The sequence below is a fragment of the Sapajus apella genome, unplaced genomic scaffold (assembly GCF_009761245.1).
Source record: "Sapajus apella isolate SASKATOON/1434 unplaced genomic scaffold, GSC_monkey_1.0 scaffold50, whole genome shotgun sequence".
Classification (NCBI taxonomy): Eukaryota; Metazoa; Chordata; class Mammalia; order Primates; family Cebidae; genus Sapajus; species Sapajus apella.
The window spans coordinates 7,697,669-7,708,046 of record NW_022436990.1 but is presented as its reverse complement, the minus strand read 5'-3'; the positions used below and the strand labels follow the sequence as shown (position 1 = coordinate 7,708,046).

At 38.7% G+C, this 10,378-nt stretch overlaps 1 protein-coding gene across 1 annotated transcript in view; it reads left to right on the top strand.

Annotated features, from left to right (window-relative positions):
* The window catches only part of PSMA6 (proteasome 20S subunit alpha 6), a 28,127-nt gene extending 18,253 nt beyond the window's left edge, over positions 1-9,874 (top strand). Inside the window, exons 2-7 of the mRNA XM_032242547.1 lie at positions 249-343; positions 1,545-1,626; positions 3,761-3,916; positions 5,859-6,037; positions 7,309-7,403; positions 9,649-9,874. Of these exons, the coding sequence (XP_032098438.1) occupies positions 249-343; positions 1,545-1,626; positions 3,761-3,916; positions 5,859-6,037; positions 7,309-7,403; positions 9,649-9,706 (665 nt within the window). The 3' untranslated portion in view covers positions 9,707-9,874. The remainder of the gene's footprint in view (positions 1-248; positions 344-1,544; positions 1,627-3,760; positions 3,917-5,858; positions 6,038-7,308; positions 7,404-9,648) is intronic.
* Positions 9,875-10,378: the final 504 nt, after the last annotated feature.

Sequence of the window (10,378 nt, the reverse complement as noted above, 5' to 3'; positions counted from 1 at the left end):
AAAAAAAAAAAATGTTTTGGAAATTGGGTGCATCAGCCTAATGAAAATAATTTCAGTAAAATAAAAATGGAAGAAATTGAGTTAGTTTAACTCTCACTTATGGTCGTCATTATTCTTTTGACTTTCATATCTTGGAATGCTGTATAAGCATTCCGTGTTAATATAGCTCTTTCTCGTTCTTTTTAATGACTGTTTATTATTTTATTGCAAGAATCTACAATAAACTTAAAAACTGTTCTGTTTTACAGAATATGCTTTTAAGGCTATTAACCAGGGTGGCCTTACATCAGTAGCTGTCAGAGGGAAAGACTGTGCAGTAATTGTCACACAGAAGAAAGTACCTGTAAGTAATACTGCCCAAATAGTCAATAATTACAGAATATAAGAATTTTTCATGGGTTTGTAGAAAAGTATGTTTTTATATACAAATATTAACATGATTCTTGTTTTGACTCTGCTTGTCCTGTCAGCCAAGAAGTGTCTATTTAACGTTTATGTACAGTTCAGCTGTGTAAACAGAATTAACATATTAAACTTCGTGGTGTGATTATAAGCATCATGGGATTTTTAAGTCAAGTAAGCTATAGTTTGTCCACAGGAAAAGTTATCATCTAGAAAAGGAAAATAGCCAGGCGTGGCAGCATGCACCTAAAATCCCAACTACTAGGGAGGCTGAGGCAGGAAAATCTCTTGAACCCGGGAGGCAGCGGTTGCAGTGAGCTTAAATCACACCATTGCACTCCAGCCTGGGTGACAGAGTGCGACTCTGTCTGAAAAAAAAAAAAAAAAAAAAGAAAAAGAAAAAAAGGAAAATAGAGCCTCTCAAAACCCGCCACCACCCTACCCCACTCCTTTTTTTTTTTTTTTCCTGAGATAGAGTTTTGCTCTTGTTGCCCAGGCTGGAGTGCAGTGGCGAGGTCTCAGCTCACCGAAGCCTCTACCTCCCGGCTTCCAATGATTCTCCTGCCTCAGCCTTCTGAGTAGCTGGAATTACAGGCATGCGTCATGCATCACCACACCCAGCTAATTCGAAACCCTTTTTAAAAAATTGATTTTAACTATAAAATGATCAGAAGACATTTATTATATAGTTTATTTTTATGGTTCCATAGTATTATTTTCTCCAAGAAGCAGGGCAAATTAAAAATAAAAACATGGGCCAGGCACGGTGGCTTACTCCTGTAATTCCAGCACTTTGGGAGGCTAAGGTGGGCGGATCACGAGATCAAGAGATCGAGACAATCGTGACCAACTTGGTAAAACCCCATCTCTACTAAAAATACAAAAATTAGCTGGATGTGGTGGCACACGCCTGTAATCCCAGCTACTTTGGAGGCTGAGGCAGGAGAATCGATTGAATCTGGGAGGCAGAGGTTGCAGCGAGTTGAGGTTGCAGGGAGCCGAGATTGTGCCACTGCACTCCATCCTGGTTACACAGCAAGACTCCGTCTCAAAATAAATAAATAAAAATGTAATTTTATTTTATAACTATACAGAAACCTGTAAGTTTAAAAATATATATCTTCGTTTATTTTGTTCATTAGGACAAATTACTGGATTCCAGCACAGTGACTCACTTATTCAAGATAACTGAAAACATTGGTTGTGTGATGACCGGAATGACAGGTAATTAGCTAGGTATCTACATAGATATACAAGCCTTTTGTTATTTTCAAATTATTTTGAGTTGTGTATTAATTTTAAACTTCTCTTATTGCCTGATTTTCAGGTGCCATGAGTGATTTGCAGTATTCTAAGACTATTATCAATATTTTAAGAGTATTGTGAGCTTTTTTGAAATTATACATATAATTTTACATATAATTTATATATAATTACATGTATATATAACATAATTATTAAACATAATTATATGTGTGTGTATATATATATATAAAAAACATAATTTTTAAATTTGTTATAATACATATAACAATTTTAAAAATTAGCTGGGGACTGGGCACGGTGGCTCACACCTTTAATCCCAGCACTTTGGGAGGCTGAGACAGACAGATCACTTGAGTTTAGGAATTCGAGACCAGCCTGGCCAACATGGTGAAACTCTGTCTCTACCAAAAATACAGAAAAAGCCAGGCACAGTGGCCCACACCTGTAATCCCAGCACTTTGGATGGCCGAGGTGGTAGAATCATTTGAGGTCAGAAGTTCAAGACCAGCGTGGCCAATGTGGTGAAACCCCCGTTTCTACTAAAAATACAAAAATTAGTTGGGCATGGTGGCGCACACCTGTAATCCCAGCTACTCAGGAGGCTGAGGCAGGAAATGCTTGAACCCAATAGGTGGAGGTTGCAGAGAGCCAAGATTGCACCACTGCACTCTAGCCTGGGCAACAGTGAGACTCTGTCTCAAAAAATAAAAATACAAAAAAAATTAGCTGGCTGTGGTGGTGGTTGCCTGTAATCCCAGCTACTTGATAGGCTGAGGTAGGAGAATTGCTTGAACCCAGGAGGCAGAGGTTGCAGTGAGCCGAGATCATGCCACTGTACTGCAGCCTGGGCAACAATAAGATGTGATCTGGAAAAACAAAAAATTAACTGATATGGTAGTACATGCATAACGTTCTGCCTACTCAGGAGGCTAAAGTCGGAGGATCACTTGAGCCAAGGAATTCAAGGCTGCAGTGAGCTATGATGGTTCACTGCAAGACCCCATCTCTAAAAAATAAATGAGGCCGGGCGTGGTGGCTCACGCCTTTAATCCCAGCACTTTGGGAGGCCGAGGCGGGTGGATCACGAGGTCAAGAGATCAAGACCACCCTGGTCAACATGGTGAAACCCCGTCTCTACTAAAACTACAAAAAAAAAAATTAGCTGGGCATGGTGGTGCGTGCCTGTAATCCTAGCTACTCAGGAGGCGGAGGCAGGAGAATTGCCTGAACCCAGGAGGCGGAGGTTGCGGTGAGCCAAGATCGCACCATTGCACTCCAGCCTGGGTAACCAGAGCAAAACTACGTCTCAAAAAATAAATAAATAAATAAATAAATGAAAAACTAAGCCTAAAAAATATTACAGGCATGCGCCACCATGCCCAGCTGATTTTTTGTATTTTTAGCAGAGACGGGGTTTCACTATGTTGACCAGGATGGTCTCGATCTCTTGACCTCGTGATCTCTTGACCGCTTCGGCCTCCCAAAGTGCTGGGATTACAGGCGTGAGCCACCGCGCCCGGCCTATTCTCTCTCCTTAATGCTTTTTTGTTTTCTTTGAGACAGAGTCTCACTCTGTTGCCCAGGCTGCCTCCGCCTCCTGGGTTCAAGCAATTCTCATGCCTCAACCTCCTGGGTAGCTGGGACGACAGGCATGTACCACCATGCCTAGCTAATTTTTGTATTTTTAGTAGAGACAGGGTTTTGCCATATTGGCCAGCTTAGTTTCGAATTCCTGGCCTTAAGTGATCCTCCTGTCTTGGCCTCCCAAAGTGTTGGGATTACAGGTGTGAGCCACCATGCCCAGCCTCCTTAATGCTTACTCTTTGGGGAGTTACTAGACACTTGTAGAAACTATTTTGACTGCTGATGAAAGGCTCGGTATAATAGGGCAGTACTGTGTAGAGAGCTTCATGTTTTTAAATTTTTTCATAAACTTCTTGATGAGTTATTTAGTATTCATTGGGGGAGAAAAAGGCATAGTAGACCCCTTCTCTTTTTAACTCATGTAAGTCTATGTGGTGGGAAAATAACCTGGCATTCAGGTTCGTTCTTTCCTTCTAACCAGGGAAACCTTTGTTTTTTATGCTATAAGCTGACAGCAGATCCCAGGTGCAGAGGGCACGCTATGAGGCAGCTAACTGGAAATACAAGTATGGCTATGAGATTCCTGTGGACATGCTGTGTAAAAGAATTGCTGATATTTCTCAGGTCTACACACAGAATGCTGAAATGAGGCCTCTTGGTTGTTGTAAGTATTCTAAGAAATCTCCCAAATAATTGGTGAATTGTAACTTTTTATAGAACATGCATAGAGAAAGTTATTTCAGTAACACTTGAGTTCTGAACATACGGTTTAGAAATTATATACGGTGGGAAAATCTTTTTAATCAGAGCTAAAGGATAGGTTTCACAACAGTATGTTAGACATTATCTTTAAGCTTTAGATGCTATTAGACTTTGTATCAACATATTTCCATTTGGAGTATGTGATTTGAAATATCCAAGTCCTGATTTTATTAGGATGTTGTAATGAGGTTCTACTGCAGTTCCAGATTACTAATTCCATAGAAATGCCTACATCAGGCATCTTGATGTACCTGTTTCTTTTGACCACCCTTAGGAATTAGGATCACACACAGGTCTGTGATTCATATTTTTAGAATAAATTTCTATTTTTGAAAACCAGTAAAATTGTATTGAGAGAGGGATGAGATTTATTGCTTTTTAGATGTAATGTAATAAATTAGCCTGAAAAATGTAATGCCTGTTTGTTTCTGGCATTGTGTCATTCATTCATGAGCATTAAAGCAGTCAGTGTAATGATTTCTGTTTAGCATCTGACCCTCTTGACTTCTTACTTAAAAACTACTTAAATCTTACTCATCTTGCAAGACCTTGGAGTAAAGAAGTATTTGTTAGGCCGGGCGCGGTGGCTCACGCCTATAATCCCAGCACTTTGGGAGGCCGAGGCGGGTGGATCACGAGGTCAAAAGATCGAGACCATCCTGGTCAACATGGTGAAACCCCGTCTCTACTAAAAATACAAAAATTAGCTGGGCATGGTGGCACGTGCCTGTAATCCCAGCTACTCAGGAGGCTGAGGCAGGAGAATTGCCTGAACCCAGGAGGCGGAGGTTGCGGTGAGCCGAGATCACGCCATTGCACTCCAGCCTGGGTAACAAGAGCGAAACTCTGTCTCAAAAAAAAAAAAAAAGTATTTGTTGTTTCCCCAAGCAGTAAGTGGGTACCTTTTTGTGTTGCCCTCATACTTTGTATATATCAAATATAAGAAAGCAGTTAAACCGTTCCTTAAGTACTTTGTTAGCTGCTCTACTGAGTAGAAAGAAATTTAATGATGGTGTTTATTTTAATTTAATGCCTATAATATGGTAACACTAGAATTGTAGTGACAAAGTTACATGTGTAGAATTTAGAGCTTGGTTTGTATGACTTACTAGAGGAGTGTATACCAACAGTAACGAAGATGGGCAGTGTATAGGTGAACAGATAGCCTTAAGTGTATTGCAGTTTGTGCCAGCATTCCCAAAATGTGTCCCATATACTATTCCCTGGAACTTTAATAGGTATTTCTTAAATTTAAAAAAAGGTATTTCTATTTCTTAGTCAAACTGAAGAACTGAGTTAAATAGGTCAATCTACAAAAGAGTGTTTCAGAGTATTTAATATGCTATTATTTATTGTCTGTTTCCAGAAGAGGTATATGAAAGTGTCTTTGGGCCAGGCGCAGTGGTGCACACCTGTAATCCCAGCACTTTGGGAGACCAAAGCAGGAGGGATCACTTGAACTCAGGAGTTTGAGACCAGCCTGGGCAACATAGCGAGACCTCATCTCTAAAAAAGAAAGTGTTTTTGAAATGTATTTGACCAGGCAACATTTTAAAGGATTAGGGGTCAAATAAACATGCTTGGATAACAGCAAGGATTGGAAATCCTGTTTTTAAATTGTATTTGTAATTATTCAAACTTTTTTTTTTAATCTGTGATAAATCCTTTTGTGAAATGGGAATTTTTCTGTTACCTAAGTTACCTGTGGTGATATTTTATCAGTTTTCTTAAAGGAAAATACATATTCTAAAATTGATGGCCAAAGTAATGATTAGTAACAGCTATGTGACACAACCAAGAAAGAGGAGAAAAGATATTTAATTAGGGTCTTTCTCTCTTTTTAGGTATGATTTTAATTGGTATAGATGAAGAGCAAGGCCCTCAGGTATATAAGTGTGATCCTGCAGGCTACTACTGTGGGTTTAAAGCCACTGCAGCAGGAGTTAAACAGACTGAGTCAACCAGCTTCCTTGAAAAAAAAGTGAAGAAGAAATTTGACTGGACATTTGAACAGACAGTGGAAGTAAGTCAACCAAAAAGGAGCTGACCTTTTTTATGCTATGTACAACAGTGAGGATCTTTGCATAATTGACATTCTATAAATGCTATTCCTGAATTACATCACAAGAATCAAATTTGTCAACTTAATAATGAAATTGGTATCATACAGCTGACATAGGAAAATTTGGATTGCTTTTATTCATTTAATTCCTTCATAGTGTATTTGAGCTGGCTTTTAACAAAACACATAAAATAAGAAACTATAAATAAAAAGGAACCACCTGGGCATGGTGGCACACACCTGTAGTCCCAGCTATGTGGATTTGCTTGAGTCCAAGTGTTCAAGCCAGTTCTCTTTACGGCAAAGAAATTAAAAACAAAAATTTTAGTAGATTTTGGGTGTAAGAGTCAGAGATTAAATCCATTCAGAGGACGTTAACATGCTTCCAATAAATGGCAAAAGAAAAATTACCATCTAATGCTTTTATGTTTGGTTTGGCAGTATGCCTAAAGGAGATACAAAGCTAATTAATGTTCAGGAAGTACTGGGCTGTGTCTAAATGTTTCTTAAAGATTTTTTATTGCAATTCATAATTAGTTACATAATTAACCACGTCAGGTATATAAACACTTAAGGCCAGGCGTGGTGGCTCGGCACTTTGGGAGGCAGGCGGATCACCTGAGGTCAGGAGTTCAAGACCACCCTGGCCAACATGGCAAAACCCGTCTCTACTAAAAATACAAAAAATGAGCCGGGCATGGTGGCAGGCACCTGTAATCCCAGCTACTCAGGAGACTGATGCAGGAGAATCACTTGAACCCAGGAGGTAAAGGTTGCAGTGAGTCAAGATGGAGCCACTGCACTCCAGACTGGGCGACAGAGTGAGACTTCATCTCAAACAAAAAAAACCTTATAACATTCTTAAATAATTTTTACTGTAAATTCCTTGAACGTGCAGAGTGTATCATTGATCTTTATTCTTTCCCCATTTCACCCCAAGTGCCAAGTGAAGAGTAGTGCCTGGGTCATGAAGCTAATAAACTGTTTTGTATAAATCATCCTATTTTGATTAATGGACCCCTTTAATTTATTATTTGACTTGGTAGAAACAAGTTTATCATTGGCAGGCGATACATTAGAGTTAAGCAGTCTGTTAGTAACATTGCATTGCCTCATTGAAATATGGAGCTCCTGATCGACTCATGATTTGTATTGAATAAGCTAGAAATAAGAAAGAAAACCTTGGAATGTCTTAAAAAATACTCTATTTTAAAATTGATACTTTTTTTCAGACTGCAATTACATGCTTGTCTACTGTTTTATCAATTGATTTCAAACCTTCGGAAATAGAAGTTGGAGTAGTGACAGTTGAAAATCCTAAATTCAGGTGAGTTATATTGTGGGCCAAGTGCAGACTAGAAAGGTGGAGGCATGTGAGTCCATTTGTCCTATAACTTGTGGGGGAAACTTTTTTACTTTTAAAAAAATTATTAATTTTTCTTTTTTCTTTATTGGTGCAAAAGTAACCTCCCCCTCCCACCCCCAAGCACCTGAGATGTTTTAAAGCTTATTGGACTCTCTGTAAGAGTCAGATATGAAAGCTTTTCTCCTTATTTCAAAGTTATATCTAACACCAAGTAACCTTTATGTAAGGAATAAAGAAAGAATAAGTGTTTCCTTTTTTTAGTTTAAGGCCAATACCAATTTAATTCCCAAAGTAGTAGGTGCAAGTTTTTCAGATAGAACTTTGGTTGTTTAGTGGTTCTTTAAGTAGAACTGTGAGACGCAGTATGAGCTACTGATTTATGTCAGACCCTTATCCGGAGATCTTTGGAAAGCCCAAATTTTGAATACAGCTAATTGACTTGCAGATGCTAGATGTGTGTATGTTCTTACTCACTACGTGACTAACTCCCACGCGTTAGCCTTATAGCTTCCATTATTCAAATCCATACTGAGTGGTTCACATAATCATCTTATTTAATCCTCCCAGCAGCCCTATGAGGCAGTTGATATACCACGGACTAGGATGAGCTTATATTTAACTGTAAAGAAAATACTACAGTGAAATCCACAGATACCAGGAACTACAGGAGACATTTTTTTTTCCTCTAGCTTTTTTCCCCCTATAGAAAGAAGTCTTATAACTTGGGTGGTGGTGGGGATCAAGTTCTTTTTGAAAAAGGTATTTTGTTGTTTTTTAAGCAGTAAAATTTTAGCAGGAGTAATTGTAAAATTTTTCTAAAAAACCTACAGTTCTTGTTTTCTTTTCTGTTTGGAGAACTGCCATCTTTAAAATTTTATTTGCATTTGTTATTTCTAAAATTGGTAAGAAACCAAAAAATCTTCAAAATAAATTCTGTGAAAGTAAATAATAATCAGAATATATAACATAAGCATCAACTATTTAAATACTTAATATTGCCTTCAGTTGCACTAAAAAATGACCTTTTGACAAATTACACTTTGTAGAAGTCTAGTAGTAATATTTCACTTTGACAAGGTTGCCAAACAATTGATTCCATTCAAGGCAAACATCATTTAGAAAATACATGTTCCGGGCTGCACACAGTGGCTCACACCTATAATCCTAGCACTTTGGGAGGCCGAGGCAGGCAGATCACTTGAGGTCTGGAGTTTGAGACCAGCCTTGCCGACATGGTGAAACCTCGTCTTTACTAAAAATACAAATATTAGCAGGATGTGGTGGGGGCGCTTGTGATCCCAGCCACTCAGGAGGCTGAGGCAGGAGAATTGCTTGAACCCGGGAGGTTGCAGTGAGTCAAGATTGTGCCACTGCACTCCAGCCTGGGCACCAGAGCCAGACTCCATGTCAAAAGAAAGAAAAAATGTATGTTAAACATGGAGCACTCTCTGGCTGGTAGACTATTCATGGAATGACAACTTTATTTTCATGAACTTCTGCTGAATCTGAACACTTTAATATGCTTAAAATTTCTCTGAATTTTTATCTTTGAGCTGACATAAACTTGAGTTATACTACATATAAATGCATTTTGACGGCCGGGCCCAGTGGCTCACACCTATAATCCCAGCACTTTGGGAGGCCAAGGCAGGTGGATCATGAGGTCAGGAGTTCAAGACCAGCCTGGCCAATATGGTGAAACCCTGTCTCTACCAAAAATGGAAAAATTAGCCAGGTGTGGTAGCACACGCCTGTAGTCCCAGCTACTCAGGAAGCTGAGGCAGAAGAATCGCTTGAACCAGGGAGGCAGAAGTTGTGGTGAGCTGAGATCATATCACTGCACTCCAGCCTGGGCAACAGCGTAAGACTCTGTCCCAAAATAAATAAATAAATGCATTTTGACATAGAAGCTAAATAGAATATGTATAATTTAGCTTTATTTATATTCCATTAAAATATTTTCTATCTTAGCTGCAGCTAAAGAATTTTAAGAGACAGTTTTAAATCTGTTGTCAAAGAAGTAAACATTTTTGTGTATAGGCGAAGGTGATATAATATCTGGGAGGATAAGTGTGTGTATGGATTTTTTAAAAATTGGTTTATAAATTGATAATTGTTGAAGGTCATAGGTATATGGGCGTTTATTATACTATCCTACTTTGCTTGAAATTTTTTTTAATAGTTTTTTTCCCCTTTTACCTTCTAGGATTCTTACAGAAGCAGAGATTGATGCTCACCTTGTTGCTCTAGCAGAGAGAGACTAAACATTGTCCTTAGTTTGCCAGATCCATGATGTCACTTACCTGTGTGTTTGGTAACAATAAACCAACATTACGGAGATCCCTGGATTGAAAAACGAGCCTCTCCCATTCCTCCTGCCGCCAAAAGGGTTAGGACTCTATATAAATAAAAACAGTGCTTTTGGAAAATAATTGCATCCTGTTGTTTTCACCTCCTATTTTAAAATTTATTTTTGATATATGATGTACATATTTATGGGGTACAGTGTGATGTTTCAATACATGTATACATTATAATTATCAAATTAAGGTGATTAGCATCTCCATCACCTGAAACACCGTGTTTTTGTGGTGAGAACATTTAAAATTCTTTCCTAGCTATTTTGAGGTACACAATACCTTATTTTTAATTTTAAAATTTTTTTTTTTGCTCACCTTCAAGTGTCTTGATCGAGTTGTATTATTTTTTGTTTTTTAAGACAGGGTCTTTGCTCTGTTGCCCAAGCTAGAGTGCAGTGCCATGATCATGGCTCACTGCAGCCTTGAACTCCCTGGCTCAAGTAACCCACCTCAGCCTCCTTAGGAGCTGGTACTACAGGCATACACCATTGCACCCAGCTAATTTTATTTTTTGTACAGATGGGGTCTTACTATGTTGCATAGGCTGGTCTCAGACTCCTGGCTGACATTAAGCAG